General features: G+C 39.1%; 1 protein-coding gene across 1 annotated transcript in view; it reads right to left on the reverse strand.

Annotated features, from left to right (window-relative positions):
• Positions 1 to 497: 497 nt before the first annotated feature.
• PHEX (phosphate regulating endopeptidase homolog, X-linked) overlaps positions 498 to 23,192 on the reverse strand; it is a 98,386-nt gene continuing 75,691 nt past the window's right edge. Inside the window, exons 16-22 of the mRNA XM_008629240.2 lie at positions 15,115 to 15,169; positions 11,959 to 12,026; positions 10,072 to 10,202; positions 7,007 to 7,072; positions 6,796 to 6,900; positions 4,944 to 5,020; positions 498 to 1,716 (exon numbers count right to left, since the gene is read on the reverse strand). Of these exons, the coding sequence (XP_008627462.1) occupies positions 1,614 to 1,716; positions 4,944 to 5,020; positions 6,796 to 6,900; positions 7,007 to 7,072; positions 10,072 to 10,202; positions 11,959 to 12,026; positions 15,115 to 15,169 (605 nt within the window). The 3' untranslated portion in view covers positions 498 to 1,613. The remainder of the gene's footprint in view (positions 1,717 to 4,943; positions 5,021 to 6,795; positions 6,901 to 7,006; positions 7,073 to 10,071; positions 10,203 to 11,958; positions 12,027 to 15,114; positions 15,170 to 23,192) is intronic.

Genomic DNA, 23,192 nt, shown 5'->3' on the forward strand with positions numbered 1-23,192 from the left:
TTAAATGACACTGGTGGCAGTAAGGACCCCTGAGGGGCACCACTTGTAACTGATGTCCATTGGGACTCTGAGCCATTGACCATGACCCTCTGGATGTGACTGTCCAACCAAGTTCTTATCCAACAGTATGTGACCAATCATTTTAAAAAAGTTTGTCTTACTAACATTTCTGTACTGATAAAATTTAAGCATATAAAAAAAATATATTTTGTATATATATATATATATAAAAGTATATACACACAGAGACCAATATTGATTTGCGGGAATTAAATCAGTCTAAAGAAACTCCTTTTGAAATAATTACACCGTGTAAAAATGAAATAATGCACAAGGTATAAATATATGCCACTTATATAGGTACCTTTCTGTTAGGAAAAAAAGAGCTGTGTGTGCATCCTCCCCCACCTCCCCATCTGACCTCTCCCAGTAATAGTTATGTGTTAAAATCTTTCTGCTGAAATAAAAACTTTTCATTAATATTCTTAAAAATCAAATTGAAAACTCAACTGGTCTGTATTTTTAGTGTGTTTTTAAGTCCTCTACTCCTAAATTGCTCTTTTTATCCAGACAAGTCAAATGATGCTGGTACTCTGTTTTTCTGTCACATACTCTTTCCTTAAAATCACAAGTCATTCTGCCCCATCCAGAACATGAGGGCAAACATGCACACTACTTGCAATACCCTGTAAGACCCAGACACTATAAAATCCATCTTTTAAATCTGGTATAGTATTTCTGGCTTAAAAAAATAAATGCAGATGAAGCTATCTTCAGCCCAAGGTAAAAACCATCCCCTGGGAAAAAACTGCCTACAGTGTAAACCGGAATAAATGCTGCAATATTTATGAGAATAGTGGTGCTGGGAATCCCCTCTGAGAGCCTCTGATTTTCACCGTACATACATTTCACCATTCACCATATCATAAGATGTTCTAAAATTAGAAGAGGCCACAATCTGACAAGTATCCTTTATGTTTTAGTCCTACAGATGGATACCATGAGATACTTTCTCAGCTTGAAACTGTTCCAAAACCAGAGGCACTAATCTGACATATTAAACTGAATTTATATAAAGTCTTGTGTCTTTACATCATGCCACATCATTTATGGCATGCTGGGCTGTGACAGCTTAAGTTATGAAAATGCAGTATCACACAGCAGATGAGAGCTGGCTTTATAGCAGGGCTCATGAATTTCTTCATCCAGAAAGAATAAATTTTGTGTGGGAACATTCTGCATAGAACCCCTGCAGAGCAATAGATTAAAACTGGATTTTAGCATTTACCTCTAGCTCAACTATAAATCAGGAATTAGAATTGATAATGGCAGTTATCCATCAACAGCAATGCAACTGCAGATGAACCGGAGTAGTTTTATGGTTAAAAGGAGTTACTTTTTATTATTATCCTTAAAGAAAAGCTCTTCTGTTTGGAATGTTCCTAGTCTCTACATAGGGAGTGATTAGATCCATACAGATATCAGCATGGATCACAAAGATGCATTTGAAGTAACACCTCTCCAGATTCCAGACTGTTACTCTGACACTGTAGCAATGGGCTTGAGCAGTTCACGTTGCAGACTCCTCCCAAGAGAAGAGCTGCAAGGGACAGCTACCAGAGCCGGCAGGACTCTGCCCCGCGGTTCATCGTCGTGTTCGCCGGGCAATGGAAAGCTTTACGGAACTCTTCAAAGTTGCTCATGGCTCCGATTACTCTGCAAAGAGAAAAGTGATGAGAAAAGTGATGGACATGCAGGTTGCCTTCTGTCAAACACTACAGGTCTGCAAGTGTTTCAGTGTTTTCACTTCAGGCTGAATTTTCAGGCTTTCACGTAATTTTTTCACAAATAAAACCGAAAGGTACAGAAGAAGGGCTCCCAGTTAATATGAAGAAAATCTTATTTTGTTTCATGCTTTGAGAAGCATCTTGCTTTGCTAGAAATGTGATGAAAAACAAATGCATTTTGTGATATCGTGCCCTTTAGAACAATTTTCTAATGTGACCCTTGGCAGCAGAGGTGGGAGATAAGCAGTAGCTGTGCACAGTGGAATCCTTCTTCCAGCCCTGCCAGACAGCTGCAGGGCAGCAGGCAGGGGATGTAAGCACACACCGGGGTTGTGCTGGCAGTGGGGCTGTGCTGGCAGTGGTTTCATGGGGCTCTCAATTCTCGTAACAGCATGCTCTGTCCACCCACACCCACACACACCCACCCACTGAGTCCCTGGGACTTTGCAGTCTCAGGGGGCAATTAGAGACTCTTGTTGGGCAGCTCAGCCTTGCACCTATGAGCACCTCAACTCATCTGATATTTTGGAAATATATTTTCTGAGCCTTCTGCCCTGACCAGCTCCCAAGCCCTCTTGCTTCTACCACAAGTGGTGGGATACTGAAAGAGCAGCACATCCCTGCCTGACCCAAGCTGGACTATGTGTCTCCATCCCAGACTGGCCCCTTCAGGCATAGGGGAAGAGCTTGCTCTTTGCATGCAGTCATCCTTGGCTCCTGCTTTCATGTCTGCATTATGTGATGTGGTCAGAAACTATTATTTTACCTCTGCTAGATTGTGATTTTGTTGTTTGCTGCTTTTTCCTATGCTTTTAATCATCTTGTATTTGCTAACCCGAAACTTGCAATGGTGTTAAAGAGTTTCCTGAGTTAAGAGCAGGAAAGTATCTACTGTGATATTAATTGTATACCTTTCCTTTGTTATGCTGTGAGGAGGCATTTTTCTATATTGCAGACAATCAGCTTCTCAGTGTAGCTCAGCATGGTAGAAAACATTCTTATTACATTGATTAGACTTTCTGTAAGAAAATTTGCAGTCATCTGGCACAAAAATGTCTAAAGGTCAGTTTTGTAGGGAGGATTACCAAATGAGGTTAGGCTGCAAATAAGAAATACAGCTTTACTGTAAAAAAGCTGCAGATACATATTCAGGGACTGGAACAGCGAGAGCTGGTCATGCAGAACTGCTGCTGATGTTGGTGGGAGTTCTGCCTGCCATGCCAGGGATTTCAATCTGAAATTGGCATTCAAAAATAGCAAAGACACATGCTAATACTGAAAATCTGCCAATTAAAAAGAAATAAACCCAGAATTTATCCAATGAAAAGATCTTTATGTATGCATGCATGCCACTTTTCTACCCATGGTTTGATACTGCCACACATTAACTAAAATCAGAGTGGGCTGTCTGGATTTCATCCCACTGAATTACAGTAGAGACACCTTTCCCTAAGCAGGTCACCCTGGCCTCCCTTGGTAATCAGTAGAAAGATATATTTGCAGAGTCTAAGTAATTTAAATTTATTACCTGCTGAAAGATTATTTTTATATATATTTAGTTCTAAAATGCCATTTCCGTTTTGACTGTGAAGAGAACCTGGTGTGAAACATTCAGATGCACACACCTGTGTTCAAGATGTGTTGCTCATTTCTATAGTTTTTATTGTTACCTTTTATGATTACTTTTAAAAGGGCTGTTTGAGCTTTTTGGACAGAAAGAGCTGTCAGCGTGGGAGCTAGCGGTATTGCAGTTATGCTCATAATGGTCTTGGGACATAAATGAAATCCAGTTGGGAGAAATAGATAATATAATTTGTTAGCCCAGCTGATATGATTTGCAAGAGAAGACAAGCACCAGTTCTTCAGTTTCAAAACAGAAGCCAGTTCTCAGTATCTCACTCAAAAACTAAGAAAAAGTTTTGTCATTATTTTCTAGATCTCAAATTAATTGAAATGTCTCTGAAATTTTCTTTCATAGCTTGATGCCTTCAGGAGTTTTCCTAATAAATACTCTATCCCTAGAGTTCCCTGTATATTTTGAGATTTGCACCATCTCATGGGAATGTAGCTATGTAATGATTCAGAATATAAATATACCTATAGGTAAATAAACCTGAGGACTTTAAAAGACAGCAAATGGTTATTTTTGCCAAAATCTTAACAAGAGTAGGAATTATGAAATTAATATCTTTGTAGGCTGAAGGTCAGCCTGATACTCCTGTCCTCATTGTCATTGTATTTTAACATTGTATTTTCAATGTTAAAAGGCACACAGATTTGCATACTGCACTACTTTTACCCTCACTAGCTGGTATAAGACTCTTTTAGTCAACAGAAACTGGTAGGATTCTCTAGAAAGCAAATAATCCACTGTATTGTATGAATCAGCTTGTGGAGTTAACTTCCTTTGTCCTTATAAAGAGGCAATGTAGTACTGCACCCAGTTCTTAGTTAAGTAGATGCAACCAACAGGAATCCCAACAAAACCAACATGTTATTGGTCACAAAAACTCTGTGAAGAAGCAGAGAAATAAACTCTGGCTTCCTAATTCTTATGTGGTTCCCCCCTTCCCGTGGCAGGGAGTTCATGAGTGTCTGTGGTGAGGGAAGCCTGGGGAAAGCCTTTTGGCAAGGACAGACACTCTCTGTTATGGCTGGACTGTCACTGCTCCTTCAAGAAAAGTGTCACTTGAATGCCAGCAGAAGAGTTTGGTCTTGAACTGAGCTTACAGGGCACATTTTGCCTTGCATTATCAATATAATTCAAGGTAGAGACTTATAAGCTTTCAATGAACTCAGACAGATTAAACCAAGGACCCTCCTTATATTCACTGTTTGCTAAACTAGAATTGCTTCGGGAAAGAGATAGATGAGGCATTTTAGGTACTCAGGCCATGATGACAGGACATCACAGGGATCACAGTGTGTTCTGGTTCAAATGCTTTTGAAGGTAGATGCAAGCTCCTCAATTTTACAGAAGACCATTTGTAATAGTGAAAGAAGCTAATAAAACCAATTCAATTTCCATCTAAACCAAGAGCACAGTCCAATTTTGTGTTTGCTCTTAACCCCCTTTTAAAATGCTAAATTTCTGCACTTCTGTTCTGCAGTGATTGATTCTGTATGTACACTGAGGAAATACTTTATTTGCACTACCTGAACTGAGGAGGGCTGTGAGCTCCAGTATATATTTGCTCCCTCGCCGATTCTGGTCTAAAGGAGTTGCATCTTACCTAATAAAATAAAAAAAACAGAAACAGGCACATTATCTGGGATGACTTTGTATGTAAAGCAAAATGTAAAGTCACTGTTCTTAAGATGCCTATTACTTATAGAATGCATAACATGGAAAGACACCATAAATTCCTACTTTGTTTCACCTTTGCCAATATGCAGTTTTCTGTTGGTATGTTCTCTTGTTTTTCAAACCCCCTGATGGATCCAGTGCCCACCCACTGTTTTTCTCTACACACACTTTCCCATCATCTAACCACAGTCACTTTACTAGTTCTTTTGAAGTTATCTATAATGGTAGCTTGTCTTTCAGCTTGTGCTGCATCATCTCACACCTTAATAATTACCAAACATACTTCTTGGTCTCAAAGCTATGTAATGTGTATAAAAGGTACACATAATAATGCTTATCATCTCTACAATTGCAGCTATATTAGCTGGCATATTTATTCCATGTTGGAATGTCAGTTTCTTTTGAAATTACACATTTTCCACATTTCCATCAGTGGTCCCCAGTTCCCTGCTCCTGATAAGATACTTAACCAAATCATAACTGACCACAAAACAGGGCAGATAGAATATTTGCACAACTGAATAATCCCTCTTACGCTGTATCCATGGCATGAAAAATCTCCTTTAAACTGCCTCTACCTTACGTAAGTCTCTACATTAAATGTTCCTGTCAACAAAATCCTTTAAGCCAGATTGCCCAAAGGATTTCAGTGGACTTCAGTGCAATTTTTTCTGGCTAAGCACAGCTCTGACAGTTTAAATAAGGCTGTTGAGTGTCTTGAGCTCTGTGGATATGGGCTGAGCTTGAGGGTACCTTGCATACAGTGCTCTCACTGTGCATGTGCCTTCCCTGTGAGGGATCACTGGACATATGATTCCTGCAGTGGTCCTATAAGGCCCCCAGATATTCCCTATAGATTCAAAATTTATTTGGAGAAAAAGTGCCACGAGGCGAAACTTAATTCAGCATAAATGACCAAAGTGGAATATTTTCTTTGCTCAATATTGTCAAACTGAAACAGCCATAGGCCCATAGACTGCTACACTGACTCTCAGCAGAGAAATTATTTTCGGCCAGGACTGCTTGCATTGGGTCTTGTTTTTTTTAGTTTGGCATGATTCATTCCTTCAACTGGTGGCAAAGTTTTATAGCCTGACTTTCCTTCTCATGTAGGGAGTTTGTCCCAATCTGGTTACCCAAATGAGTAATTTCTGATCCTCTCCCTTGCTCTATGTTTTTCTAAAAAACTCACATCTCTTATCAAAGTTTTGTTACAGCATATTTAGTGACAGATGGGAAAAAATAAACTAAGACTTTCTTCACTGCTGCTTATTTTCCTTGAACAACGTACACAGTAACAAATGGTGGTGGGACACTTTTAACAGGAGTTTGTGGTGGAAGCAGTCATAAACTGCTGTGTATTGCAAGCACCAGGAATCTGGGAAGTTAAAATTGAAGGAGGTTGAGGAGTCAATAAATGCAGGAAGACCCTTTTAGTGGAGGGAAGTAGAAAGAAGAAAGAAAGTTTCTGTGACAACACTGTGCAAAACCAAGAATATTTTCAGCAGTACTGGCACCATGGGTAGTTGAGGACAAAGAGGGAAAGAAAAAGAAATAATTATTGTGGGAGAAGTCTCTGCTTATACTCTCAAAAGTCTGTGTTTGGGTGATGCAGATTGTTGAAACCAGGCAGGCTCATATCTGCACTGCACATTGTTCCAGTTAACACATGGGGATTTGAAACACATTTGCACTACTCACATGGGCATAACTGAGAAAGAAAAGCTGGTTGTGTGTGAACTCAAGGCCTGGCAGTAAAGGCTCTTCTTCTCCTCCCCTCTTTTCTGTAATCCATTTCCTGTATGCCTGATAAGAAAGAGATACTAAGTGCCTTTCAGCAACATGAAGATTACCACAACTTCTTTTTCTTTTTTTAATAATATGATGTTTCAGATATTTTTCATCTACTTACCCTGAAAGCTTCTCGCAGACCTCCATTGTCTGCAATGTTTTCTGCCAAAGTCCTCTTCCCTTTCACCTTGGCAGAATGAAAGAACATCAGTCATTTGACCCATTTCTGAACTTCCTACTCGATCAACTTCAAAAAGAGGAGAAAAAGTAAAACAAGGCAAGAACAACCTCAGTCAATTTCATCCATCTTTGGTTAAGAAAACTGGGTTTCAATGTGAAAACTGCCAGTAAAAAATTTTCTGTGATGAGTTATCCTGGCTCTGGCCCTAGATCTCTGTAGCACAAAATATGGCAGATAGAATGCACTTAAGAATCCAGTCCCTGATCTTTGAGCTGAGTGTCAGTAATTTTCCCCTAAGGACTGTTTATATCTGGTGACATGTGAGATCCAGTAGCCTCTTTCTTAAACTTTTATCTAAAAGGTTATATTTATTTCTCTACATAACTCTCAATATACTACTGGGATGCTAAAATAACTTCTAAGTCATAACACAAATAACTGTAATTAAAAATAACTGTCAGAGACAGAATCAAAATTGATAGTACATTCAATGCTCTAAAAATATCTGCAAAGGAGATTCCTGTTGCTTCTCCTGGGTATTGATTCCAAGATCAGGAGCAATAGCAACCAGAACATGTTGTGGGAAACAGCTCTATATAAACTTTGTGAGGAAACTGGTCTCCTGGCATTACCAAGTGCAGTATCATTACAAAGAAATCCTAACTTCTGCTGAAGTAGCATTATCTCTACTCACCCAGCCTACTAAGGTCTTTGTGTTACCAACTGTAATTGTAATTAAGCAGTTTTACTCTCTCCTGTGCCTCAAATAGGCAAGATAATTGAGCACAGTTTTGAGCAGGGCTCTGAAGGTCAATGCTGGCTGCAGCCATCAGCTCTCCCGTGCCACAGGGATCAGTAGGGTAGGGTTGGCATCAGGACTCAGTTTCAGGATGGCAAAAGACGGGAAAATGGAGAAGAAGAGGTAAAAAGACCAAGGGAATCGCCAGGTACTTGTGCTCAGCCCCACACTCGGTGCAGATGAGCACCCAGATTGGACTCGGGACATCTTACTTGATGCCTTGGGTACAGTGTTACAGGAAAAATGGGAGCCACGGAGGAAAGTGCAACCCTTTCCTGCTAGCTCTCCCCTGCCCTCAGGAGGCTGGAGATGGAGGTGAGAGAGAAGCTTTTAGGACAAAAGGTGCTGGGACAGCAGGGAACAGGCACACATACCAGCTGCCTTTTCCCTGGCCTTCCTACTCACACATTTTCTTCACAGTGGGCTTGTGACAGAGACTGACTTAGAGCATAAGATGAGAGTAACCTAACAGTGGCACAGGGCCACAGGTCATCTGAAAAGTGGAAGAAGTCTTTCTGCTGATCTCAGGCAGCTCTGGATCAGGTATTTGAGACTACTCTGCCCAGACAGTTTGTGGCAGGGCTCAGGGACCACGATAAGCCCTTTATTCAATGAGATGACTTTATGTGATTATTGCACTCTGAAGCTATTTCTATATCCACTTTTTCTTTCATTAGGCTTCTGTTCTGGAGACATTTTTATTGCATACTAGATGAAAAGGAAGAAGAATAAATAGGTTTCTTGATCCATGAAAAATATTCATTTAAGGGTAAAAAACCTGCAGAATATTGATGTAAATGACAGAACAAAATGACAATAAAAAAAAGGTCTTTGCTTGCATAGCTCTTCATGCAAAAGCTATAAAATATGGCAGAAAATTGGAAGATTCTTCTATCATTTAAGAAGTGCTTTCGGTTATCCTGTGGAAATAGAAGGAATGGGATGACAAGGCTGTGGGTGATAGGATCTCTCCAGTAAGCCCATCCATGGACTTCAAAGGCAGTATCTACACTGGAGAGGAAATTCAGACCTACCTCATCTCAAGAGACAGTGGAAAAGGCAAAGGGGATGGCCAAGCCAACGGCAGAGACATGGGAAGGGCTCAGCCCCATCCTTGGGGAAGCTTTTATTGATCTTCGAGTGGCATTTTTGTAATGACAGTTTTTGTCCTACAGATATTCAGGAATGAGCCTGAGAATTTTGATTTGTAACTTAGCTTATTATGAAGTACTTAAAGTCTGAGTCGCTGGACTTCAGAGTGGACCACAATACGGCTTCGTTATCTCCAAGACCAGCACAAACAAGCCTGGGAAAAGTGCTAGAATTGTTGATGAGCATTTCATGTGGCCTTGCTATTCTGAAAAGGTAAAGATGTAATAGTATTTCTAAAATGTAGGTAGAGGTGTTAGAATTGAGTGGGGACTGGAATATGTGTTTTATCCTGAAAACTAAGATTACAGTTGTGTCCCAGACAACATTTCTGGAATTTCAGCTATTCATTTCTGAAGGTCTGCAATTTATCCTGTTTATCCTCATTTTGGACACACAAATACATGTACACGTTTTCAGGGAAGCCCATACCTCTGACAGACAATGAAACAGAAACCATTCCCTTGCACTTTCTTTCTCAATCCTTTTCTAGGAGCTACTGCTATCATGTTCCCTTGATTAAACATACAAATGGGGTCTGTGTGCACACACGGAAGAAATAGCAAGAGTTGAATATGAAATAAAGTAGGGCTTATGCATCCATTTTATAGCTGCAATAAATAACAGGCAGAATTGTTAAAGGAATCTATAAAACATGCTATTATATTCTTTCTAAAAGAGTGATTGCTCAGTTTTCATTACAAACCTCATCTTGAGAAGACATTTAACGTGCTCACAATAATTAGACCAGCCCTGCTGAGTGGCTTCATCCTCTTCCTCTGATTCCAAAAGGATGTGAGGGATTGAAATGGTTTAACCCCATCACCAGAGTGTGGGTAGTGGTATTTGACCAGACTAATCAAACCTGACAGACAATTTTTAACACAATTATTCACCTCAAAAAATCATTTGTTGTGAGAAATGAAGTTGGTAGTCTAATATTCCAATACATTGGGATTTATAAAAAGAGAACTTTAAAAAAAAAAAAAAAAGGGGGCACAACAACAACACAAACTCCTCATGTACCACTATTTTCAGTCACTGGTGGTTTACATACGTGTAAGCCAGCTTGCTTCCAGTAGTAATTGTTGTACTGATTAATCATGCATTTTGTTTTCTCCTTAAATTTTTCTTCAGAGTCAGTTGTCCACCAAGGGTCTAAATTTCCATTTTTGTCATATTTCCGACCTCAAAAAGGAAAGAAAGAAAACAAATTTTTTTGCAGGAGAAAACTTTTACAATTTAGGAATTTATCACCTGCACAGAAATGAGAGGTGAATGTTCTCATGTAAGTGTGTTTACAAAATGAGTAGGATCAGTGATCAAAATCTTTAACTCCGTGAAATCAGCAGTGAAAAGTTGTCATTCTATTTATTGTCAGAATTTCCATTTGCAGAAGAAGATAGTAATGACTAACAAGTTCAGCAGTACATTTTATAATTACATAGTGTAAGACACATTTAGCTTTCTTGCAAGTGTAATTGTATTTTTCATCCTCAGACCATATGTCTTTGATTCTGAAAATGTGATGATAACTAATTTATTATTAATTCTTCACTTGATCAGGAACCCAATCCATTTCATGCAAACTTCTGAAGTTTCCGTGTTTGATTTTGGAGCAAGACCAGAACATTTAAACCCTATCCATGGAAACAGGGAGGATATATACATCCCATTGCCCAGGCTGATGGTTACAGCAGTGGCTCATGGAAGTTTCACCCTCAGGTCCCTGCTCCCTGTCATTTGTAGGAGAGTATTTAGTCTCCATCATGACTCCAGCCAGTCAGACACAAGACATGTTTGGACTTTACTGAGAGCATGTTTAGCTGCCCATGTGGATGCAGCCTTGCTCTGTGATTTGATTCTTCTTTGCAACTGCAGGAGAGAGAGGTAAGGAGCAATACAGGCATAATACCAAGTACTGAAGATGTTTTATTTCATGCTTTTATTTCTTCTTTTTTTCCTCTGTGTATTATCTTGTTCAAGATGACAAATTCCTAGAGATGTATTTATTTCTATATTTGGAAAGTAAGAGCCTGGCAAGAAGTAGGGGTCTGCTTAGGGAATCAAACCTTAGGTTCCTTTCTGACTGGCAGGAGACAAGAGGGAGATTAGGTACTCACCTACACAAGGTGGGAGTTTATGAAATAAAATGTCTCCATTCTGGAGTGATTGTTGACACAAAATATTGTAGAGCAGTGCCAAAAAGGATACCAGGACACAAGGCTTTCTTTTCTTTTTTCTTCTCTTTTCTTTTCTTTTACTACATAACATAAGCAAACTCAAAATTGCTGCTAGGAGGAGGAGGTTCAGGTTTCTTTCTCCCTGCACCTCCCTCCTCTCCCCCTCCCCTCACTTTCTCTCAGAAGCCCAATTTTTAAAAGCACCTTACTGAGACAGCCAAACCTAGATAGTGGCAATGCCTCACTCTACCCAGCTTGTCAGGACAATTGGATTGATATTTTCTGACCATTCTTCTTTTTCCCCTCTCTCTCTTTTTTGAATTTAATTTTAACATTTTGCAACACCTTTTCTGCATCACTATTGTTCCAGTATTGTATTTTAAAACTTTTGTAATTATCTTTTGAAAAAGATACCTGAAATGAAAAGTTTTCTTGGAAGTAATTTTTATCAATCAGAAATTATCCTTTTGCCCTTCCCACTCCCCCCATTAGGACTTTCAGAATCTGTTGCTGATTTAGTTTTCATTCAAGACAAACAGAAGGAATCAAGCTTGTGGCATTTCTTACCAAATAAAATCCAATTCAGAGAAGCAAGATTCCATGTAAATAAATCTAATAAATACAAGTTGATAATTTTTTCACGCAATTCAGCACCATTAGAACACCCAAAACAATAAAAACGCTACAGCATGTACAAGTCAGCTTTCTAATCTGTCAACTCTGTAAATAAAAAAGTTATCAACATGCAGTCAATCACTCACCATTGCTATCAAATCCATGAGTAAACTCATGGCCGACAATCACTCCTATGGCACCATAACTTAATGACCTGTAACACAAAGAACCAGTTTCCTCAGGAAGTGTTCACAGTCATGAACATTAATGGACAAAAGACCTCAGGAAATATCATTATTGATTTTAAAAGGGGGTGAGGAGGCAGGGGACTATGGGTCTAAAAATCACACCTATACAATTTGGACTTAAAGATGTTGAAGCTCTTAACTCTTTTAAAAGCAACATTTAATCTAAAACTTTGAAAGCATTGGGATGGTTCACTCTTCCAACCAAATTCCTTATCAGCATCGTATGAGCTCCAAATGTCTCCCACAGCTGACTGCATTCTGTATATTCTGACAGGGAACAGGACACAGTTACAGCTATAACTACTCTGAAACAAAGACTATATTTTGTAAAGCATTAACAGATCTCCATTCAGTTTTAAAAAGAAAGGTCACATAATTCCCTTGCACCTGCCCTGGAATAGGAAATGATACACAGTCGGACCTAAGGCACCCAGGAAACAGAGTAAAAAGAAATATTTTGTATTCCTGATTGACAATTAATTATATCTTCCTTATTATATCCCAATAAACATGCTTTTGGGAGAAACAGAGATGAAAGAGGGAAAGGCTAAGGGCTTTTTTACACCAAAAGCAGTGGATATCATGGGGGTAGGTGATCTACCCAATAATGCATCTTTCATTTGTTGAGTTGATTTTTGTGATTTTATTTATTTCATTATTGAGATGCTACACTTCAAAGCAGCTTATAGTATTTCTAACACATCGTATTGAAATAGAAGAAAGGCAGAGGGTTTTGAAATAACATGTTATTATTGGACCTAATGATCCATAGTGCACTAATTCCTCATCTCAGTCAGGCCCAAAAGGTATTATATCATTTAATTCCCTCTGCTCCTACGAAAATCCTTCCCTTTGTTTTTTTGTTTCCTGAAAGGTACTTTGCATGTGCTAAAATCTTCCCTACTGTTTTTTAGCCCAAGTACTGTTACAAACCTTCTCTAAGAAATGCAGGTTAAAATGATACATTTCAGCAATGGAAATATCGTCCTTTTGTGTGACAAATTTGTAATCTTGTGTAGCACACAGTGATAATTACCCCTAATAAATACACTATGTAAGACTTGTTTTCCACATCTGAACTAAAGGGGTTATGCAGGTTCTTTTGCAGCTGGAGAAGTGAAAAAACAATGGCACAAAACAGGTAAAGAGATCGAGAAGAACCAAGCCCTATTACTAAATACATCTTATTTTTCCTCTAAGGTTCTTCGTCACCATGAGTGACAGGACAAAGAACAGGTTGGTGTTCTGGCACTGCTACAGCTTTCCTTAGCTCCAAAAGATTGGGTGAAGTTTGCAGCAAATTTTGGCTTTGAATCTGTGAATCCCCTTCAGCATTTTGTCCAGCTCAACAGCATTTATTGCCATAAATTTTCCCAGCTCTGTTCGTGCTTTTCACTTCTGGGCACAGTAGGACATAGATGGAAGGGATTAGGTGCAGCCCAGCAGATACCATATTAAAGGGGAACTTTCTGGGACTGGGGAGGCTCGGAGAACTGTAAGGAAGCTATGAGGTCAGGTAGTTTGAAATCTCTATTTCAATATATCTGGCACTGAAGGCTCATAACTGTGAATTATGGCATTTGAATGTTATTTAATGTACTGAGATGTAAAAGTGATAACTAAGCTTCCCTTTATGCAAATAGACATAGCTGGTTTTTGGTGGTTGCGCTGGAACTGGTCACTAAAACGCCACTAAATGTTAAATATTTGCTAAAACAGTTTTTCAGCAAGCACTGGTGACTTTTTGATGGTGTGTCTGTTCCACTGCCATGTACTGTTTCTTCTAAGCAGACAGAAAACATCCAGAATATTTCAAGGACAAAAGCAATTGGTTGTCTGATATAAACCAGCCACATTTGTTTACTAAATTTCATTTTGATACGTACTCAAGCAAAACCAATTTAAGCTAAGGCAACCTTTAAGGAAGAGAGATGAGCAAAGTATAACACTTTGAAAGAACCACAATTTTATCACTATGGCAGAAGGTCAGAATACAGAGAAATCTCTTCAGAAAGCAAAGCTGGAAACAGGTCTGCAGTAACTGTAACAGGAAAAAAGTTCACCTTAACAAGAAAGGACTTTCTTCTATCCCCAATTACCACTTACAAAGTCACCTGGCCCACAAGAATTCTCTTTGAATTCAAATTAATTTGTTCCTAAATTGAACGTCTTTCTACATATATTGCAAAATTTCCTGTTTACAAGGACACAATCCAGATTGGATGATGGCAAACACAAAATGTTCAGAAAGTTTAACAAAGATTTATTAAGGATATGTTTCACCAGTAACTGGCTTTATATAACTGCAAAATAACTTTCAGAAACTGCCATCAGAAACTTTTCATGGTCTTATCCTGCCCTAAAATAGAAAGCTATTGAACTGCACAAAAGCAGTGATTTTTCTAAATTAAATGTATGTGACCTATAATTACCCTTCCTCAGCTACACTGGCACATGCTCAGGCAATCTCAGGCAATCACTTATGCACATGAAGATATTCTCAGGCACCTCAACAGGCACAGACAAGGGGCCACGGCTAATCTTAGATATTAGCAGAAAGTGAACAATAAACTGATAATAATTGGCTTCTTGGGGTATTCAGTTCTGTTCAGGAAGTGTTAGTTACCTGATTTACAATTCCTTTTAATACCTGCCATGTGCACACTGCTGCATCTGCATGCTGTAGCATTGAAACACTTCCACTTGGGTGCACTTAATTAGCAATTCCTGCGAGAAATCAGTCATCAGTTTAAGACAACAGCAACACATATGGCTCCCAAGGGTAAGAAAAAGTATCTCACAAAGCAGCACTTCTCAAAGTCAGTTCTTCCAGTGGAAAAACCAGGATACAGCAGGAGAGAACACACAACCCAAGGGCCAAGTTTGCCCTGCAGAAGGACAACACAGTTTTCCCATGCACTCACTACCTTTTGGTTGCCTTCAGCACTGCAGCCTTCTCTGCCATGCCCTCTTCTTCACCTATATGTGTTTGCAATAACTTCCCCTGTTTTTCCTCATTTCTAGGTGGATGAAGTTCCCTGGTGCAATACTTACCTAGGATACTCTGTTCCCCAAAAGAAAGGCTTTTGAAGTTCTCCTGCTGGGAATCCTGCAATTGAAAAAAAAAATATAATAAAAAAGTGAGGCCAATTCAATACAGCTGAATTGCTGTCACAATGCCCAAGGGTTTAGATTTTATGACCTCATTTGTTTGGTTTCAGAAGGTTTTGCGAGGGGAGCTTTCCCTGGGGTGGTAGTTTCAGAATGCAATGTAGAGGATCTTGGAGAGGCAGCAGAGATGCTGCCACACGCTCGTCTGAGTAAGCACACATGTTCCTGTGAAAAACACACCTCCTGTTTCCTATGAAGAATACTGGATTACCCTCAGATGTGCCGACAGATCAACAGACAATACATAGGTAAAGTGCAAGAAGAATTAAAATAGTGTTAGCTTAGTGAGGCTTCAGTGCAGCAAGAAACATGAAAGTGGTAAAATGTAAGCCTAATTCTATTTAGTCTATGAAAAACAAAGGTAAATGAGCATGCTTAGGCACTTCTGTAAAGGAAAACTGTAGATTATTAAGGCTGTAGGGTCAGTCTAGCTACAGATATTACCTGGCTGTTTCTGGTAGACTAACCAGTTGCCAAAAAAACATCAATGGAAACACTCTGGCGAGTGATGATCTACTGATGTTTCACATAGGAATCAAAATTGTTCCTCAAAGTCACATGTCTATTTTTAATTCCAGGGTGACATTTCAGTGCCAGGATACTGAAGACAGTGGAGCTGCACATGGTAAAAATGTAACAGCCCAAAGAACTGCTAAATAGAACATACACCCATGGTCAAAGTTCTAACATGATGGTGAAAAGTGCCATCCTTCCAGGCCCAGATGTGGAATTTACTGTCTTGTGTCACAAACTCCCATCCATAAAGCACAGGCATACACCTGCTTTGAAGCTTAACCCACATGGTCATCACCTTGTTGAGGAAGAACCAGTTTCCTCAGATGACTCACTTGTCTTCCCAGGAGCTGCTGCTTCACCCTATGGGTCTCTCTTCAAGAAATCACCTGAATGCTCAGATCAATACAAAAACAAATTCATTTAATTCTAACCCTATTCATTTTTTTTGTGGATATATTGGACATAGATTTCTTTATATCTGAGATAAGTTTTCAGGCAAGATCGTTGTTCTTTCCTTACAAAGTCTTTAAAAAACTTACTTTGAAATGAAAAAAAGATAAAAGAAAAGAAAAAAAAGAAAAAACCAAAACCCCAAAACCAAAACCAGTATGCTGAGTGTAATTCATGCCAAGTGATATGGCACAAGGCATGTCCTCTTGGCCTGCCCAGCTGCTTTTTGATGTTGCTTCTCCATGGCTGCCATCATTCCCTATCTGCAATTAGCTTACAAAAAATGTGGGCTTCAAACTTATTTTCTGAATGTTGTTTGGGGTTTTATTCTTACTTCTCCAGATGTTGTTTTATTGTTTCAAGCATGGTATTATTTTCTTTTCCAGCACTACAGACCAAAATTTTACCAATGTCAAGGACAAAGTTTTCCTGATCTAACTCTCCTTGCCTCCCAGTGCACAGAGAAGATTATTTATGATGCGTGTTTTTAAACATTTTAAGCAGCAATGGTACACTCATACAACCTAATGAAAATTCCTTGTTAGGCCTTAAGTTAAAAGCTGTGTTTAGAGCTGAAAATCCTATCTGAACTGGTTCTCTCCAAACACCGAATCTCAGAAAAGGTTTTAGAATGCTTAGGTTCTACTAACTCTAAATGATCCTATCCCCACAACAACAGGTGAGAGGAACTGTGGCCAAAATGAACAAATGAGCCCATACTGAAGGTGGTATGAACGAAATCATGTCTAATGATCACACAATCCTGTGTGTCTGTCCCTGCACCAAGAGGCTATCAAAATCTTTTTAAGGAGCTGCAGTTTTTATGTCCAGGTATAGACTTGTGTAGTGAATTTGCACTTGTCTGCAGTAGAGGTAATATACATTATTTACAGCAAATTAGGTGCAAATCTTCACTCAGGCTTATCCAGCTACACTAAATGTGTCTTTGTAGAACATTGCTGAAACACAGTCAGCTGTGAGTTAAACCATGAGATAGTTTTCACTGAACAAGTCAATGAATGAATGGTAGGAAGCTCCAATCCTGAGTCCATGCAACAGGTTGGTAACTACTGAAAGTCAGGATCCATTTTAGGTTAGATATCACTGAGCAAAGTGCTGGTTGAAGGAGTGGTTTCTGGTTCTGGATGTGTGAAAACACCTCTGTAGTTTGCACTAATGGAAGCTCAGGAAGTATTTTCAGGCCAAAGCAGAGAAAGAGGCCAGCAGAATGTAATACACATTTCAGAAAACCTCAGGAAACTGAAATATGTTATCACCAGGAGTTTGTTTTGTTTTGTTTTGTTTGGGGGGTTCATGTGTTTGTGGTTTTGTTGTTGTTGTTTTTGTTTGGTTTTTGGTAAGAAAAAAGATCTAATTTTGAAAGGGATTCTTGGTCAGACAGTAGAGCAAATGGATCCCATTCTCCAGAGGTCAGCGGCACTGAGGAACTGAGGGTGCTTGTCCCCTCTTGCAACACTACAAGGAACAAATTCAGAGTTGGCAACACTTTTTATGCAATGTCTCCTTCAGGCAAGCAATAACTACATCATCCTTGGGGGAGCAAGGATAACAGTGTCTTAGACTAGAATGTCCTTGAAATTGTAACATGAGATTGATCACCAGTTTCTTATTTTGTGCTGATTTGAATCCCTCGATTTAGGCAATTCCCTTGTGAAATCTGTTTCTTTTTTTGCTTGACATATTGCACCTAAAAGAATTAATGACAAAACTCAGAGAGCTCATAGTAGGCTGCAGATGCAATAAATACTAATGGGATTATTTATATGCTACTGGAGTTCAAGCAGGCAAAGGACAGATCTGAAGGAGTAAGACAGGCAGACTTCAGGGAATTTCACACCTTAAGGAAGAGATACAGGCACTGGGAATGTATTTTGAGCTAACACTTGACCAGAAATTTAGCCTGTATTGTGCACCTTTTAAAGCTTTCTCCCTCTACACAGCCCCAAAAGAGGCTGAGAGTCTCTCTCTTTATACACTATATTGCTAATGCAGGCCCTGAGTCTATGGTCATTACTCACCAACAGCACACAGAAAGAAAACTGTGTTATCTTATTACAGACCCCACACAAATCCATCTGCCATCATCAAGACCTGGACTTGAAGAATCTGCTTTGACTGCCTTTTTACAACCTACCTAAATTTGGAGCAATGCTATTGGGCTGCATTCTGAGATGGGCAGTGGTGTGACATGCCACAAGAGCACTGGTCTGTGGACAGATGAGTTCAGGCTGTCACAGAACAACACTGGTACCCTACATCCATGCATCTTACTGGTGGCAAGGTGGGACAGCCAGGCTAGATCATCCTCAAGATGGACTTTGTGCCACTGATCCCAACATGCTACAGACCAGTTGTTCTGATCACAGCCATTTAAGCCCAGTGGTCCAAGGAGTTTTCAGTGCATCTGAGTACCCACTTGAGTAGCCAATTCTTCAGGAGTTTTTATTTGAGTATGTTAAGGGAGAAAGTGCTGAAATTCTTTCTAAAGAATAAATCACATTCACATCTCTCTCCTCAACCACCGAGCTAATAATCTCATTGTAGAAAGCTGGTCAGGGAAACTGTTTCCAGGGTTTACTTTATCATGTACACAGGGACTGTTGTGAGCCTGGCTAGCTTGAAATTCCCTAAATTTACCTTCTTGAAGATAGGAGTGACATTTGCTTTCTTCCAGTCCTCAGGAACCTCCCCCAGTCACTATAACCTTTCAAAGATTACCATGAGTGGCCTCACAATGATGTTGTGAGCTTGTAGGTGCACCCTGTCAGAGCCCATGGGCTTGTGTTTGTCCAGTCTGTTTGAACATTTCCTAACCTATTCCTCCTCCACAGAGGGTAAATCTCCTTTGTTACCAGGTCCCCTGCCCTCATTCAGCACTACATTTTCCCTCAACTTTCTGCTGCTGCAGCTACACTTGCAGGAACATTTTTTCACATCCCTTGCCAGATTCATGTATAGGGAGGCTTTGGCTGTCCGAACCTCTGTGTCTGGACCCTTGGACAGTGACTGTTCAACTTTCCTCTTAGTCACCTTACTGCTCTGGAATGCAGGGGCACTTCAAGCAGTGCAGTACATCTGGCTTACTTCAAACATTTCACTCTTAATTTATGCTGATCTTGAAGCTCTGGAAGAATCCTGCCTGCACGGTGTATATATATATGTATATATATATATATACACATACACTCTGCCTTTTAATGTAATTGAAGGTTTCTATCTTCATTTTATCCATGATATCATTCTCAGCATCTCTCTACAGCAAGGTGCTGTAAAGCTTGTTAGAATGTATTTAAAATTTGAAGGTTTTTCTTTCCTCCAATTTTGCAGGGGCTTTACTGCCATTAATAAATCCACTTACCAGCGAATACCTACACTTTGCAGATGAATATCCTTGCATTCAGTATAATATTCCTAGTTTACCAAGAAGACACAAGTAACCACATTTGATCTGATAATTCCCTGAAACAATGCAGGGCAATAATGGATAAAGTAAACCAAAACACACATGAGAAGACTCACCAAATCATGAGGAAATTTGCAGTTCAAATCTAAATATAAATTCAAATTTTATAGTTCAATTACATTATTTGGTTATATTGTATGATGATTTTAACTGAGGCAAAGCCTTATTCCTCAATAATGAGGTTGGTTTGTTTAAAGCAACTTCTGACAGGCTAGTGAATCCCATATGTAAGTAACAGATATGGGAGACAGCTGTACTAAACTGTGTGATATACAGGGTGCTCTGCCAATTGGTGTACTGGCAATTCTCAGATGTGTTCAAAAGCTGTAACTTGTTTTTTCAAGTGTCACTGAATGAATTCAGATGTAGAGTTTTAAAGGGATAAGACATAAGCAGAAGACTAACTGCTGGTCAGTAATCAAAGAATATTGAATTCACACAAGGAATTAAATGTGAAGACAGCTGGGGTGTTGGTTAGTTGTCTAAAAACAGCCCAAAGGACATTTTGTTTAAAATGGTTCCACAGACTTCTATGTGGACAACTGAATCTCATGCCAGTGATGGCTTTCATGTCTTCTTTGAGGTCTAGCTGCCAGTCTTGATGGCAAGGGGCTTCTGCAAGTTTTATCTCAGATAAAACACATGAGGAAACCTTTCAGACACTGTAGAACACCCCAGACAGCTTTGAGCACCCATATGTAGGTGACAGAGACCAAACTCTCTGTCATTACATGGACCTGAATCATACACCTTATTTCAAGTTTTATCCTGTGGACAAAGAGCAGAGAAAACAAAAGTTGTGTGAGGACAGAAGGTATCAATTGTGTAAGGCACAGTAACTGTTCCATGCAATGCATGAAAACAAAGCTTAATTTTATGAAGAGCTCAGTGAATAAATTCATTAAAGAGATACAGGGAAGTAATAGTCTTAAAGCAGAGGACTCTGCAGCCTCTGCTTCAATTCTTGGCTCAGCTTCTGCTTCACCTGACAAGAGACTCTGCTACCCATGAAAAAGAGAGAACCCAGTATTTCCCAACCACAGTGGGGCAACATGAGGAGAAACATGACGTGGTTTGTGAGGTGCCAAGGAATACTGTCTACTAAGGGAGTAGGAAATGTGAAAACATCTGTTTTACAAGAAACTTTGATCTTTATTTTTTAAGGAGAAGCCTCACTGGATTTCCCAGGGTGAGAGAATGGGGGTAGGGGGAGAAGAAAAAAAGGAAAAATTCTTCTACTTTATACATTCATAATAAGAATTTTAGAAAGAAAAGATAAAGAATGGAGGTAAGGATCATGTATCATCTCACTTGTGACCATAGTTAAATAAAATGAGAGCTCACTTAAGACACTTAAAGCTTACTTAATAACAGGGCTCAGAAAGTGTTCAGTCCAAATCTGCTGTGTTCATTAACCTCCTGGAAACTAATGGCACACTTGAAACTACTTCATCAATAACCTTCCAATTAGTCCAGTTCTTAAGGGAAGAGAAAATGCCCCTATGGACATTCCCCTTGTCCTGCCCCGGCCACGGCACTGGGTGCTGTTTGCCAGCACTTCCCTGGCTCCTGGCAAGATAAGAGCTCTCCCTTGCAACTCACAGCATAAGCGAGCTGCCAGCATCAATATCTGGGTGATGCTTCCTGTAAAGACGATACTTATTGGCTAATATGAGCTCTCATCTCTGCTTTTCTCTATGGATGCTAATTTAAATGCAATTTTTAAATTCTGTTGTAGATTATATCTCCTTCCTGTAACATGTACTGAGGCCGCTCTCTAAAGAGGCCTCTTGACTTTCACTGGAGAACTGCAGGAACAGCACAAATGACTTAGAAGGAGCATGGATATAAACTAAGAGAGATAATATCAACATTAATTACCCAGTACATCTATTCAAGCTTACACTTCATGAGTATGTTGCTTTTATTTGCCTCAGTTCACTGTAAATCTCCTTTTCATTACTGTTCACAGCCCACAAATGTGACTATTTTTATATATTCTAAAGGCATACATATTTACATTTTGAAAAAACAACTGAACACACCAAATGTCTGACGAACAGTTCCCTTTTATCTTTAACATATTCAAGGGCCAATATTTTTGTGCTGTAATGAAATAAAAACCTTTTCTTGAACAGAAGTGTGCTAGCACACTTTGATCATCACTTGTGTCTATTTTCAGCACATATTTGTTGACAGCTCTAGAGTGCATTAAAATAAACTAATCCTTTAGGAATGTGGTTTTGGTGTTCCAATTATGATAATTAAAAAGATAGTATTCATGCTGCTTAGATGATATGAAGTGTACTTAGATACATTTTGAGACTCTAAAGGCAATGACACATACCTGTTGTCCTTGTTAAGTACCTATAATTAAAGGGGAAATTGACGAGCAAATGCACAGAAAATTGAAAAATTATCCGAACTAGGATTAAAAAATTATTAACAACCATTATAAACATGCATAGTGGTTCATCTAAGACACTTTGAATTATCGAAAAAGAGGAAATAAATAAATAGAACTCACATAAAGAGAACATCAGGAGTAAACTTGCATAATATTAAGATAAATTATATGTACCATATTTTTTAACTCTGCTCTTTGTGGCACATCTCACTTTGATACAGCTACTTATTTCTCCTTTGTAGATATTAACAGAATTGTTGTTCATTCAAGCTATCAATAGTTCAGTAATGAAAATTAAATTAAGCAACAGCAAAGACAAGGGTGTTTGCACTAAAGTACAGCAAAATTTGGTAGATCTACTGCATATGCAAGATTTGCTATATTCTCCCAAATCCAATGATTTTTAAAATCATCTAGTTTCTTTTCTCTATTAATTTTCACTTTTCATGAAACAAGACCTTTTCTTCCAAGTAACTGAGTAGTCAAGTAGTCAAGTTAAAAACACTAAAAGCCTGTACATGGACTTGCATAGATATTCTAATGTTTATGTCAGTGATACAGATTACAGAGACAGAACAATCTGTGATCCTTCCATCAGGAGTGTCAGAGACCTCCCTGTGTTTTGAACACAGAAAGCAAAACCAGCTGCCTAAAGCTCAGAAGCGATCAGGACCTCCACATTCCCCTCCACTTCTGCAGGTACCTGACGATTGCTCTTTTCCAAAATCCATGGGTCACAGCACTGATGTTTCTTTTTCTCTAAACTTTTTCAAGAAGCCTTTGGTGACTAATCAAGTTCGGAGTTGCTGTGGATTTGTTGATATCATCACACAGTACATTTCTATTTCCAAACTAACGGTCCTAATTTTTAGAATCAAATTTTGGAACCAGGGATTTTCCAGTTCATGTAGAAACTAATTTCCATAATCAAATTCTGTTATGCATTTTAAAATTCTTATTTCTCAAATTCTTCTTAGTAAAGTCACTTACAAAGAGCAAAAATAGATGGGCCTTGAAGACACTAAAGTCCAGTTTGCTCACTGAAGAGCAGGGGCACTCAAGCAGGTGAAGATCTGGTCCATTCACTATTTAGAGCAGTGATCA

This window comes from Corvus brachyrhynchos, unplaced genomic scaffold, assembly GCF_000691975.1.
Source record: "Corvus brachyrhynchos isolate BGI_N302 unplaced genomic scaffold, ASM69197v1 scaffold11, whole genome shotgun sequence".
NCBI lineage: Eukaryota > Metazoa > Chordata > Aves > Passeriformes > Corvidae > Corvus > Corvus brachyrhynchos.